Raw genomic sequence first — 14,809 nt, forward strand, 5'->3', positions numbered from 1 at the left:
GTAGCTTCACCTAAGGGGCTAATACGGAAGAAGGGGAAAGGAGGGGATTTAAATGGACCTATCATATAGCCTATCGAATAGGAGAGGGACGCTAATGAAAAAGCCTTGGGAGAGACCAGTGATGAGGAAATTGACAAAAGGAGGGTCTGGGTGGGACTGAAGGAGGAAAGCTAATTTGGGAATAATGACAGGAGTGGAAAGGTAACGAGAAATTAACGCCTGGAACCACGACGAGTCCTGCTGAGGGATGAACGGCGGGGGCAAACGGACTTAGGGTGGGCGTCTTTGCAGAAGCTGCAAATGTGAAGAATTGAACATGATTGGAACGAACAAACACCTTCATTGAAGATATTGCAAATAGCAGAATTATTGAAAAACTAGATTTTTCTCCCTTTGAAATCATGGCCTTGAAAGGCTGGGGAAGGGGAAGCAAGAGGATGAGCAGCTGAGCCGGAGGAGAACGGAAGTGTAGGGCAGAGAGAGCTTTGATGGCCGATTGCGCCGCATGAGAAGCATGAGGAAGCTTGTGTGAGCATGATTAGGATGTCCGTGTCGAGCACGGACCAGTCTAGGCAAATTCCTGACTGAGCCAGGATGGAATCGGCTTTAGCGGAAAAGGTTTTATGGGAATGATAGAAGAGAGAGCGTCGGTATTTAAGGTTCAGGTTTGTGATGAGGGCCCAGTATGTTTCCAGCTCGATTCTTCTATCTGGGAATACAGAACAAATAATGTCCCTAAAAATGCCGAAAGCCGCCACAAATTCTCCAAAGGAGAGACCTTTGGAGAGGCGGTGGTCGGAGGATTTAAAGATTGCTGTGACATCTTCTGAGGTCGCGATGCAATGGTCTTGTTCAGCAGAAGGTACAATGAGAGAGACTAAATTAATCGGTTGACCCTGGAGGATTTTTGAACACAGTCTGGGTGATATGTTGGCGTGAAAGGGGACATAAGCTCTGTCTGAATGTAAGGAGGGGTAGGAGAAAATTTTTTGAAAGAATGTAGAAGAATAAAGAAAAGGGGAATAAAAGGCATAAATACGCCTCACCTAACAAAGAGCCCGGCCGGGCATTAGCCAGAGTGAAAGCTGAGGGGAGGGGTCGAGCAGCAGGCTGAGCGTTGGGTGGGGCAGAGTGCAGGTGGAGAGCAGATGTGGGTGGTTTTGCAGAGAAATCCATGAGGTGTTGAGTGAGCGATGTGATGGAACGTTGAAGTAAGTCCAAGGATGAGATAAATGAAGGGGGGACAGCTGTAGTTGGAGGATGAGGCATTCTGAGGTGCAGGAGGTTCGGAGAGAGGCGAGTGCAGCTGAAGACGGGCCGGGAAGAGATATAGACGAAGCTGGAGTAGATGAGGAACAGCCTCGGCGTTTCTTGGAAGGGGAATTGGGAGTTTTGCTGTGGCGTTTTCTTGAGGAAGGAGGCGCAGGAGGTGGAAGCGGAAGGGAGTCGTGGGATAGAAGATTAGCAAACTGAGAAGCTTCTTGGTGGGACCCGGGAGTTGTTCCGCTCGCCCTGAGCTGGGAAGAAGGAGAGGGAGTGACGTGCTGCAAAGGTAGACGGGAGCTTCTTCTAGCATGACATGAAAGTGCACTAAACAGGAGTCAGGATTCAGGCGTGGGATTGTTTGCACAACAGAAACACAATTGATGTATTAAGGTCATGGTTTAGAAAGATACTGGTCAGTGTTTTCTGTCTCTCTAGGAAGACACCTGGAAGGGACCATCCCAGAGACACTGGCTGTTTGGGGACCCCTCTTTTCTTTGCGCGCTGGACTCAGAGACATATGTAGAGTGCTTCAGGACCCTGAACCAGCAAAATAAAGTTGCAAAGGACCCAGAAGGGACCCAGAAGATGTGGAATTGTTTAAAACACAGAGACTGAGTCATATTAACAATGGACTTAATTGATATTTGCTATATTCCTGTTATAACTTCAATTTTTGTCTGCATGATTGATTTAATCTTTGGATGTGTACAGATGACCTGAATCATTTTAATTTGTTTATGCACCCTGAGAGAATGGGAGCATTCATTTTGTGATATTCATTTCCAGAGTTGATCAACATGATCAATGTTTTCTGTTATATAAATTTTGGTAATAGGAATGAATGATCAGAACCTGATAGGCATTAAAGGTTCTTAAAATACATTGTAATGAGACTTATTAGATTCAATACAGTGATCTCTCGTTCAGATTGGCGGAGAATGGGATTTCTCTGAGGCCTCCAGATGTTTTCATCTCTCACCTTTGGGGGGGGTTTCAACTGGAAGAACCTAAGCTGACCCAAGTGTCCCATCCGACGGCACATAGACTGTGGGTCCGGAGGACATGGATGCTTGTCCATGGTGGGTGTTAACAAGTTGTGTGGCCGAAGGAGGCTCCTTGGGGGCGATGGAGCGTAGTTGAATTTGGACAAATTAGTGAATAGGTTTAGTTTATCCTGGTCTTACATAATTAAAATAATGTGCGTGTAGAAACGTGACACTAATTAAATTAAGATTCTAATTTAATTAGTGTCACATAGGCCGGTTTTCATAACTTGCAGAGTGATGATATTCCTATATTCCTGTAAACACCACTAAGAGTCTAATGATGTGTGTGCCAGAACATGTACATAAATCGGATTGTTACATTGGATTGGTCAAAAGGTTTCACATACACACCGATGTTATGAATCTCAATAAAAACGCCCTGTAAAAATTTTGGGGATTTTTGATGAAGACATTTTGTGCACTGTGAGCAAATAATGTTCCCCCGTACTCTCCATAGTTAGAGCTGGGATGCCGTTTTTGTAAGATGTTGATTGTGTACAGCACACTTTCAATAGTGACTTTTAAGTATTGATAAGGTACCTACAAGGGTATTTCTTTTCATCACGGTTCATAGGTTATGTTAGTATATTCATACTGTTAGTAATTTCACAAGGCCCTTTCAGGTAAAACAAAAACATTAGACAGCAGGTTCAAACATAGTTAATCATTAATAATAGATACCCACAAGGGAAACTTGTCAATGAGTCCTCCGTGGATTAAACGGCCAAAAGACACAACCACCCCAACATCAAACTGTCCCTCCAAATCATGAGGGGGCCAGTTGTGAAGTGTCAGTTGGTTCTGTTGAGCAAATCTCCTCACAGGGAGATCGCCAGGCAATGAAACAACCTCCAGCTTCTCCACGATTCCTTTGCTTGGATTTCTGGAAAATAAAAGTTGCAGATTATAGTAGTTTTAGGCAGAAAAAGGGAATATTTTAACTTTGCATTAATCAAAATCAACTTATTTCACTTTATTAGCTTAAGCAAAAATGAGAAAGCACAACTACGTGCTTCTGAGGTCTTCATAAGTTATTATACATATTCCACATCAGTCTCCTATTGAGCACAAAGACACACAGACATGAACATGGGAAAAGCGCTTTGTATTTCTTGCTAAAAACATCTTCCTCTGAATGAAATGAGACCACAGTTCTCTCATACATTTTTTCTACAAAATATCAACAAATGTAATAGATAATTGTGAATATTTTTGTTGATTTTGACATTATGTAATTGATTTATATAACAAAACATAATTTGTTATTTTAGACTAAATATAAGTGAATTTATTAAAGGTACTGAATATTAATCATAAAATGTCAGCAAAATGAAATAGGCAACACCTGTTCTTTTTGGCCACCCAGTAACACTTAACGCTTAGGACAGAGGGGATTCTCCAGGGAGCACCAACTGTCTGCTGTAACGTCCTAAGATGAAAATCTGCTGTACACACAGCAAACGTTACCTGGCCATCACAGGCCATGTTGGACACATGCTTAAGGGCTTAACTTTCCATATAGAGCCTCAGCAGTTGCTGTTTTACTGTTCTGAGCTGCTTTTAATTGTGTGTTAAACATAACAAAACCAAATAGAAAAAGAGAACAAGTTCTTAGTTTCAATCTGTCAAAATCTCAAAGTTCAGTCTAAGCTTGTTTTCAGCAGCGGCTTCACAACCATTCGCATCTTCAAACATGCGACATGTTGGGCTTGTCAGGAAACACCCCACAGGGACAATGACATACAGCATGGACAGGTGGTTGAGCGACTCTTGTCACCTTAATGGCCCTGGTAATTCTGCTTGTCTTAACATGTAAGAATGTTTAGAACCAAATAAACTGTTTGGATTAAATGTGAACCATATTTAAGAAATGAGAAGTCTAGGTGTGTTCTTTACAAGTACTTAGAACTGTCCTGTCCTGGATCACAGAAAATCGGCATCAGTGCCAGGCCCACGACACACTTGGCCTCACGGTACCAGTCAGCCGCCTCAGGAGTCCCCACAAGCCAACCATAGCCGATAAGACTCCTTCTTTAGCTTCGGGGATTGCTGCTGCAACAGGCACCGCAGACATTACGGCCACAGCTACGGGCAGCAGCAGCAACAGTGGATGCGGAGAACATGGTCCACTCGGACTGTATGTCTCCAACCTCCACCGGAATCTGGTCAAAGCTCTCCCGGAGGTGGGAGTTAAATACATTCCTGGCAGAGGTCTCCGTCAGACGTTCACAGCAGACCCTCACTATGCGCTTGGGCCTGCCAACTGGGTCCGGCTTTCTCCTCTTCCAGTGGATCCAACTCACCACCAGGTGGTAAACAGTGGACAGCTCAGCCTCTCTCTTCACCAGAGTGTCCAAAACATGCAGCCGAAGGTCTGAAGACACGACAACAAAGCCGATTATCGACCTCCTGCCTAGGGTGTCCTGGTGCCAAGTGCACTGATGAACGCCCTCATGCTTGAACATGGTGTTCATTATGGACAATCCCTGACTAGCACAGAAGTCCAATAATGAAACACCACTCGGATTCAGATTGGGGAGGCCATTCTTCCCAATCAAGCCTCTCAGGGTGTCACTGTCGTTTCCCACGTGGGCGTTGAAGTCCCCAGGTACTCGGGAGGGGCACTATGCAGCACGCCTGACAGGGACGCCAAGAAGGCCGGGCGGGTACTCCGCACTACCACTCGGCCCATAAGCTGAAACGACAGTCAGAGACATGTCCCCAACCCAAAGACGCAGGGATGCGACCCTCTCATCCACTATGGTAAACCCCAACACGAGACGGCTGAGCTGGGAGGCAACCAGCAAGCCTATCCCAGCTCGCCGCCTCTCCCCGCTGGCCACTCCACTCTCTTGAGGAGATGGGTTCCAGAGCCCACGGTGTGCGTGGAGGTGAGCCCGAAGATTTCTAGTCATATCTCTCGACCTCCTGCGCAAGCTCACGTTCCTTCCCCCCCAGCGAGGTGACATTCCATGTCCCCAGAGCCAGCCTGGGCATCTGGAGATCGTGCCGCCGAGGTCTCCATCTTCGTCTGCTGCCCGATCCTCTTTGCACTGGTCCCTGATGGTTCCCCCTGCAGGTGGTGGGCCCACTGGGGGATGGCCTAGCATCTCTCGTTCGGGCTTGGCCCAACCACATCCCACGAGGAGCAACCTGGCCACCAGCCGCTCCGACAAGTCCTGACCCTAAGCCTGGCTCCGGGGTGGGACCCTGGCTTCGCAAAGTCACGTGCCTCGATTGTGTGGTCCTCAGGAAGGTGTCTTGAAGACACCTTCCTGAGGACCAACAAGCCATTGCATTGAGTACTTAAATAAAGTCCAACCAGCCTCAGACCCAACAATCCATGCTCAAGTCCACTGCTTTCAGGACTGTGATGATCCATGCCATAAGATACATGAATAATCTGTGCCCTGAAGTAAGACGAGCCATACCCTGGCCTTTGCAGAAACAGCAGGTAAAGCTTGTTTTTCGGTCTGATTTAGTTTTTTAAGAGATTTTGTATTAAATCTAACAAGTGCAATGCTTTCCTAAAACTAACCAAATGTTTAACGCTTTCACTTTGAGACATATCTTTACGCTGCTTTAATGTGTTCATGTTTATTTTAGCCGGTGTTGTTAAGTACATTAAAAGCATGAATGAAAGTTATTTTCTTTCCTCCTTCCATACAATGGCTCAAAACCTTTTCAACAGTTCCTGCAGCAAAGCTACACGTATGCTCCAAACAAAGCATATGTGTAGCTTTGCTGTGTGCTGTGTTGGGGTTTCGACCAGGTGAGTGATGAAAAGCATATATAGTGATATAGGCGTAGGAACCGGACGGGGACAGGGGGGGACGTGTCCTCCCCAATATTGGAGACAGGTGCATTTGTCCCCCCCAAAAATTATAACGCGGAGGAGAAAAATACTTGTTTTTGAAATCTTTACCTTAGGTGCTTTTATTTTGAAAGCACAAAGCAGCGTGATGTCACTAACTCGCCCCTCCCTTAGCTGCTGTGAATGTTTGGGAAGTGGGGCAGATGCAGGAGACTGCAATAACAGCAACAGTCTGATCAGAGACCTGTGAGTGAGCTAAAACTGTCTGTAGGGAATGTTGTCATGAATATTGCTGGTTTGTAACGTCTCGTTGGTAGTTTACATTAATATTTAGAAACCAAATCTTTTAAGTAAAGTCATCTTAATCCTGGGATGGGCACTCATCCATTATTCAGCTGTTAACTTTGTCAGGCTTCCCAAGTAACGTCAACAATAATCCCAAAATTTTTATTGTTTATTTTATTTCAGCAAAATGTTACCACAACAGAAAAGGCTTTAACAACAGCAGGACTTACTTTGTTTTCTTAAAATGAATGCGTCAGTGAGTGACGGTTACACGTCACAAGGTCAATACCTAAACATACTCTGCTATTTATCTTGTCTGACATATTAGATATTATATGTAATAATGTCTTATCAGGAGAATAGTATATAAGGAGTGAGGCAGTTGAAGCAATAAAAGCTGGAGAGACGGAGGAAGCTCGAGTGAGGTCTTGAATGATTAGTGATACAAATATTATTAGAGCCAGCAGCGGTAAGATTTAAAAATCACATTATTGATAGAATAGATCCAGGAAGAAGAACAGGTGAGGACTAATGTCAAGTTGTCTTTTTTTTAAGATAATTTTTAATCATTATTTCTTTATTTCCACAGTACTATAAATGTTTGGGTTGGTATGAGATTATCAGCTGCACTAGAACACCCACAAGTGTTCTGCACATTTACAGGTCCTTCTCAAAAAATTAGCATATTGTGATAAAGTTCATTATTTTCCATAATGTCATGATGAAAATTTAACATTCATATATTTTAGATTCATTGCACACTAACTGAAATATTTCAGGTCTTTTATTGTCTTAATATGGATGATTTTGGCATACAGCTCATGAAAACCCAAAATTCCTATCTCACAAAATTAGCATATCATTAAAAGGCTCTCTAAACGAGCTATGAACCTAATCATCTGAATCAACGAGTTAACTCTAAACACCTGCAAAAGATTCCTGAGGCCTTTAAAACTCCCAGCCTGGTTCATCACTCAAAACCCCAATCATGGGTAAGACTGCCGACCTGACTGCTGTCCAGAAGGCCACTATTGACACCTTCAAGCAACAGGGTAAGACACAGAAAGAAATTTCTGAACGAATAGGCTGTTCCCAGAGTGCTGTATCAAGGCACCTCAGTGGGAAGTCTGTGGGAAGGAAAAAGTGTGGCAGAAAACGCTGCACAACGAGAAGAGGTGACCGGACCCTGAGGAAGATTGTGGAAAAGGGCAGATTCCAGACCTTGGGGGACCTGCGGAAGCAGTGCACTGAGTCTGGAGTAGAAACATCCAGAGCCACCGTGCACAGGCGTGTGCAGGAAATGGGCTACAGGTGCCGCATTCCCCAGTCCTTGGCTACAGAGAAGCAGCACTGGACTGTTGCTCAGTGGTCCAAAGTACTTTTTTCGGATGAAAGCAAATTCTGCATGTCATTCGGAAATCAAGGTGCCAGAGTCTGGAGGAAGATTGGGGAGAAGGAAATGCCAAAATGCCAGAAGTCCAGTGTCAAGTACCCACAGTCAGTGATGGTCTGGGGTGCCGTGTCAGCTGCTGGTGTTGGTCCACTGTGTTTTATCAAGGGCAGGGTCAATGCAGCTAGCTATCAGGAGATTTTGGAGCACTTCATGCTTCCATCTGCTGAAAAGCTTTATGGAGATGAAGATTTCATTTTTCAGCACGACCTGGCACCTGCTCACAGTGCCAAAACCACTGGTAAATGGTTTACTGACCATGGTATCACTGTGCTCAATTGGCTGCCAACTCCCCTGACCTGAACCCCATAGAGAATCTGTGGGATATTGTGAAGAGAACGTTGAGAGACTCAAGACCCAACACTCTGGATGAGCTAAAGGCCGCTATCGAAGCATCCTGGGCCTCCATAAGACCTCAGCAGTGCCACAGGCTGATTGCATCCATGCCACGCCGCATTGAAGCAGTCATTTCTGCAAAAGGATTCCCGACCAAGTATTGAGTGCATAACTGTACATGATTATTTGAAGGTTGACGTTTTTTTGTATTAAAAACACTTTTCTTTTATTGGTCGGATGAAATATGCTAATTTTGTGAGATAGGAATTTTGGGTTTTCATGAGCTGTATGCTACAATCATCCATATTAAGACAATAAAAGACCTGAAATATTTCAGTTAGTGTGCAATGAATCTAAAATATATGAATGTTAAATTTTCATCATTACATTATAGAAAATAATGAACTTTATCACAATATGCAAATTTTTTGAGAAGGACCTGTATATGGTGAAATGCTGCTCCATAGTAACCGAGAGGTGGTTTTTTATTTTCCCCCATTTATTTTTAAAATGTGGAGCGGTACCTTAGATATCCACCTCTGAAGCTATTTTGCATGTTTAGGAGCAGCACTGCAGCAGCACAAACAGAAAAAGAGGATGGTACAGGGCCCCTCCTTGAACCGCCACCTTAACGTGGTGGAGGGGTTTGAGTGCTTAAATGATCCTAGAGGCTATGTTGTTTGGGGCCTAAATGCCTCTGGTAGGGTCTCCCATGGCAAACAGGCTCTAGGTGATGGGTCAGACAAAGAGTGGTTCAAGAATCCCTAATGAGGACCAAAATATCGAGGCACATGACGTCGCCCGGTACGGCGGAGCCGGGGTCCCACCCTGGAGCCAGGCCTGGGGTCGGGACTCGTCGGAGAGCGCCTGGTGGCCGGGTTGCTCCTCGCGGGACCCGGCCGGGCCAAGCCCGAACGAGAGACGCGAGGCCATCCCCCAGTGGGCCCACCACCTGCAGGGGGAACCGTGAGGGACCGGTGCAAAGAGGATTGGGTGGCGGACAAGGTGGAGACCTCAGCGGCCCGATCCCCGGATGCTTAGGCTGGCTCTAGGGACGTGGAATGTCACCTCGCTTGGGGGAAGGAGCCTGAGCTTGTGCGGGAGGTCGAGAGATATCGACTAGAAGTAGTCGGGCTCGCCTCCACGCATAGCGTAGGCTCTGGAACCCATCTCCTTGAGAGGGGTTGGACTCTCTTCTACTCTAGAGTGGCCCACGGGGAGAGGCAGCGGGCTGGTGTGGGTTTGCTTGTTGCCCCCCAGCTCAGCCGTCTTGTGTTGGGGTTTACCCCAGTGGATGAGAGGGTCGTATCCCTGCGCCTTCGGGTTGGGGAGAGGTCTCTGACTATCATTTCAGTCTACGGGCCGAGTGGTAGTGCAGAGTACCCGGCCTTCTTGGCGTCCCTGTCGGGGGTGCTGGATAGTGCCCCTCCTGGGGACTCCATTATTCTGCTGGGGGACTTCAACGTCCACGTGGGGAACGACAGTGACACCTGGAGAGGCGTGATCGGGAGGAATGGCCTCCCCGATCTGAATCCGAGTGGTGTTTTGTTATTGGACTTCTGTGCTAGTCACGGATTGTCCATAACGAACACCATGTTCAAACATAAGGTTGTCCATCAGTGCACTTGGCACCAGGACACCCTAGGCAGGAGGTCGATGATCAACTTTGTTGTCGTATCATCAGACCTTCGGCCGTATTTTTGGACACTCGGGTAAAGAGAGGGGCTGAGCTGTCCACTGATCACCACCTGGTGGTGAGTTGGATCCGCTGGAGGAGGAGAAAGCCGGACAGACTTGGCAGGCCAAACGCATAGTGAGAGTCTGCTGGCGGAGCCCTCGGCCAGGGATGTATTCAACTCCCACCTCCGGGAGAGCTTCGACCAGATCTCGGGGGATGTCGGAGACAGAGTCCGAGTGGACCATGTTCTCCGCATCTATTGTCGATGCTGCTGCCCGTAGCTGTGGCCGTAAGGTCTGCGGTGCCTTTCGCGGCAGCAATCCCAGAGCCCGGTGGTGGACACCGGCAGTAAGGGATGCTGTCAAGCTTGTGGGACTCGTGAGGCGGCTGACGGGTACCGTGAGGCCAAGCGTGCTGCGGCCCGGGCTGTGGCAGAGGCAAAAACCCGGGCCTGGGAGGAGTTCGGTGAGGCCATGGAGAAGGACTACCGGTTGGCCTCGAAGCAATTCTGGCAAACTGTCCGGCGCCTCAGGAGGGGGAAGCAGTGCTTCGCCAACACTGTTTATAGGGGGGGTGGGAGACTGCTGACCTCGACTGAGGACATTATCGGGCGGTGGAAGGAGTACTTTGAGGATCTCCTCAATCCTGCCATCACGCATTCCGTGGTGGAAACAGAGGCTGGGGACTTGGGGTTGGACTCTTTCATCACCCAGGCTGAAGTCACCGAGGTGGTTAAAAAGCTCCGCGGTGGCAAGGCTTCGGGGGTGGATGAGATCTGCCCTGAGTACCTCAAGTCTCTGGATGTTGTAGGGCTGTCATGGTTGACACGCCTCTTCAACATTGCGTGGCGGTCGGGGACAGTGCCTCTGGACTGGCAGACTGGGGTGGTGGTCCCCCCTTCATAAGAAGGGTGACCGGAGGGTGTGTTCCAACTACAGGGGGATCACACTCCTTAGCCTCCCTGGTAAGGCCTACGCCAGGGTATTGGAGAGAAGAGTCCGACCGATAGTCGAACCTCGGCTTCAGGAGGAGCAGTGTGGTTTTCGTCCCGGCCGTGGAACACTGGACCAGCTCTATACCCTCTACAGGGTGCTCGAAGGTTCATGGGAGTTTGCCCAACCGGTTCACATGTGTTTTGTGGACCTGGAGAAGGCATTCGACTGTGTCCCTCGTGATGCCCTGTGGGGGGTGCTCCAGGAGTATGGAATCGGGGGCCCTTTATTAGGGGCCATCCGGTCCCTGTACGAGCAGAGCAGGAGTTTGGTCCGCATTGCCGGCACTAAGTCGGACCTGTTCCCGGTGCATGTTGGACTCCGGCAGGGCTGCCCTTTGTCATCGGTCCTGTTCATAACTTTTATGGACAGGATTTCTAGACGCAGCCAAGGGCCGGAGGGGGTCTGGTTTGGGTACCAGTGGATTTCGTCTCTTCTTTTTGCGGATGACGTGGTCCTACTGGCCCCCTCTAGCCAAGACCTACAGCATGCGCTGTGGCAGTTCGCAGCCGAGTGTGAAGCGGCTGGGATGAGGATCAGCTCCTCCAAGTCCGAGGCCATGGTACTCGACCGGAAAAGGGTGGCTTGTCCTCTTCAGGTTGGAGGGGAGTTCCTGCCTTAAGTGGAGGAATTTAAGTATCTCGGGGTCTTGTTCACGAGTGAGGGAAGAATGGAGCGGGAGATTGACAGACGGATTGATGCGGCTGCCACAGTAATGGGGGCACAGTGCCGGTCCGTTGTGGTGAAGAGAGAGCTGAGCCGAAAAGCAAAGCTCTCAATTTACCGGTTGGTCTACGTTCCTACCCTCACCTATGGCCATGAACTTTGGGTCATGACCGAAAGAACGAGATCCCGGATACAAGCGGCTGAAATGAGCTTCCTCCGTAGGGTGGCCGGGCACTCCCTTAGAGATAGGGTGAGGAGCTCGGCCATCCGGGAGGGGCTTGGAGTAGAGCCGCTGCTCGACCACATCGACAGGAGCCAGTTGAGGTGGCTCGGGATAAGCGGAAGACGACGAGTACGAGTTATGCTATGAACAGATTTGACTGTATAAGCCTAAACACATCTGCAAATCCGTTGGAAAAAATCTTTATAAGAAAGCCCTCAAGAGATGGTGCTTTTTTAAAATCTTTTTTATACTGTTTAATGTCATAAATCCATGCAGGGACATCAAGGGTTTGAGGTATTTTTGACCAATAAACATGTTAAACCATTTACAGATCTGTAAAGTTTCCAATATGTGCCCCCCCCCATTCATTCCTACACTCTTGTATATTGACATTATTATACAAATATTTTAGCTTTCCATTTTTTTCCTTCTTTAAAAGGAAAACAGACAACAAGCAGTTAACTAGTCAGGAATTTGCTAATGTTCAGGTACTTTTACATGTTGGTTATTCTGGAATATGTTCTTTCCTATGAGACATCTACAGTATACGATTTGTTCAGAGCATAGGTACTTAAAGCTAATGCCTCAGGCTGTACAATTTACATACTGTCTAAAGTTTATACATATCTTTAAAAGATTTTGTACATTTATCTTGATGTATTTGGTGGATACTGTCATCGTTGTTGGGTGTCTCTTTGTATGTTTTTATTTTATTTTATTACTAGATAAAAGTAAATAAACAAGTGCATCCCCAAAACAGTTCTGCTTGTGTATAGCAAGGATGACAAAATGACTTTACTTCTCCTAGATAATGGTATAGAACTGGTTACAAACAGCCTGTACAGGATCCTCTTGCTCATCCAGGAGGAGTGAATAATACAAGTCACTGATTCAATGCAATCTGCTGGGTTTCCTTAGATAGAGAACATTTTAACCAATTTGAATAATAATCTGAATCCCACTGCATTGTTTGATAGTTAGGATTAATTGGAATGTATGTACCTGGCTTTAAATCTGTATAATTCGATTTAACTGACTTTGTAAAGTGCCCTGAGACGACGTGTTGTGAACTGGCACTATGGAAATAAACTCAATTAAATTGATAATAGTTGCTTCTGTTTCTTTGATACACAGCATCCTGAAGGTTTTAGGGGCCATTTTTACTAGCACTGTCAGAGACGAAAATATACGTAATTTAAACTTTTGAAATGCCGTTCCAGGCAACGGTTGAGAAATTAAGAGGAAAACAGAAGTAACCTTCAGAACATGTATATTAGTTACATATTTACAACTTTCATATACATGTTTTATGTAAAACAATATACATATTTCAAATTTTACTGTAGTTTTGAAGAAATGACAGGTCAAAGTACCTGCTAATGATCGACCAGTATAAGCATTTGTGTCACTTCAGGAATTTATTTGTCCACAATCATGAGAGGTGACAACACACTTTCTTCAGATTATATTAAAGGGTCATCTATACTATAACCAGAATTAATATTGTACTGTAGTTGTACTGTAGTTTTGGAGAAATACACAACTCAATGTACCTCAAAATGCTCATCCAGGATATGTAGATAGAGTGTGTTGTCACCTCTCATGGAGAAATAAATTGCTGAAAGTGACACAAATGCATATACTGGTTGAGCATTAGTAGGTACTTTGACCCGTCATTTCTCCAAAAGTCCACAGAAAAAAATATATATATATATATATATATATTTTTTTTTTGTTTTTATTTTTTTTTTTTTTGCTTAAAACGTGTATGTGGAAGTTGTAAAAAATGTCAATATACATTTTCTGAAGGTTCTGTTTTCCTCTTATTTTCTCAACCGTGGCCTGTATGGGCGTCCGGTTGCATTACCGTAATGCACAGTCTATGCGCGAAGCCAATCTTTAAGAGCGAACTAAAGTCGGCGGGCGTGACAGTGTATTTCAAACTGTTGGCTCACTTGACCGCAGTCAGAAAACGGGAACGAAACTAACCAAAACTGCAAATATACGAAATGACCAGCACCCGTTCCTGATAAACCAGGAACAAATTCGGTGTATAACATCGGGACTTCCGGTACCTGCAGCTAGTCAGCACTTTGAGAGACTCCACGGCGAACTGGTCAGTACCGAAGAACAGGAGGCTCCAGGGCGGCCTGGACGGTCCGGGTTTACGGGGAGGCTGTGTGCGGACATTGGTGCTGAACTTCAACACATTCAGAACATGGTTGAGGGTTTTCAGGAAAACACTGCCAGTCTTTCTGTTCATCCACATTGTAAAGACGTTTTTTTTCCACACACCATCTATCGAAGGTTCAGGTTAAATTCCGCCCTGATCATTCCCTCTCGGTATGAATAACCTCTGCATGCTGCAGCGCCATATCTTTAAGAAGCCTTCTTCTTCCTGCAATTCAGACGGTATATATCCAGATAATGCAATATTACTGCCCCCCGCAGGGCGGGAGCGTAAGCTCATCTCTAAAAATATGTATTGTTCATCATACTACAGCGGTGAAGTTAGTTTGAAGTTGGATATTGGATATTCAAGCTCCGGTGAGTTAGAGGCATCTAGCTCACGGTTGATCCGATTCAGGAACTCAGATTTCGGCTAGCTGCTCTCTGTTGCTCCCTCTTCTGACGCGCGGCCGGTCACTTAGGGGCCGTCAACAAGTTTCCGAACCAAACACTCTTGGGAAATAAAAATAAATACATTCCTTGACTTGTGACCAACTGAAACAAATACAATGGTACGTCATACTACTAGATTACATCAATGAGGCACACTCATTTTTATTCCATTTTAAGCCTTTTTATATTTTTTAGGATTTTTGTTTTGTCCAAAGTTAGCATTTTTCTTCAATAGCTTCTAGGTCATGTGACCTACTGACACTAAAGCTACCTGAAATTGTTTTACTACACTGGATAGATGAGGCACACTGATTTTTATTCCATTTTAAGTATTCTTTGTATTTTTAGGAATTTCTTTGGTCAAAAATTAGCATTTTTCTTCAATAGCTTCCAGGTTATGTGACTCACGGACACAAAATCTGTCTGAAATT

General features: G+C 45.9%; 1 protein-coding gene across 7 annotated transcripts in view; it reads right to left on the reverse strand.

Annotated features, from left to right (window-relative positions):
• Positions 1 to 14,340, reverse strand: part of mtfmt (mitochondrial methionyl-tRNA formyltransferase) — a 101,161-nt gene extending 86,821 nt beyond the window's left edge. For 3 of the 7 annotated variants that reach the window (XM_047363261.1, XM_047363260.1, XM_047363262.1), the window contains exons 1-2: positions 13,832 to 14,340; positions 2,998 to 3,195 (exon numbers count right to left, since the gene is read on the reverse strand). In XM_047363261.1, coding sequence (XP_047219217.1) covers positions 2,998 to 3,195; positions 13,832 to 14,025 — 392 coding nt within the window. In that variant the 5' untranslated portion in view covers positions 14,026 to 14,340. The remainder of the gene's footprint in view (positions 1 to 2,997; positions 3,196 to 13,831) is intronic. The other 4 variants (XM_047363264.1, XM_047363259.1, XM_047363265.1 and 1 more) reach the window with 4 other exon arrangements.
• Positions 14,341 to 14,809: the final 469 nt, after the last annotated feature.

This window comes from Girardinichthys multiradiatus, chromosome 4 (genome assembly GCF_021462225.1).
Source record: "Girardinichthys multiradiatus isolate DD_20200921_A chromosome 4, DD_fGirMul_XY1, whole genome shotgun sequence".
Taxonomy (NCBI): Eukaryota; Metazoa; Chordata; class Actinopteri; order Cyprinodontiformes; family Goodeidae; genus Girardinichthys; species Girardinichthys multiradiatus.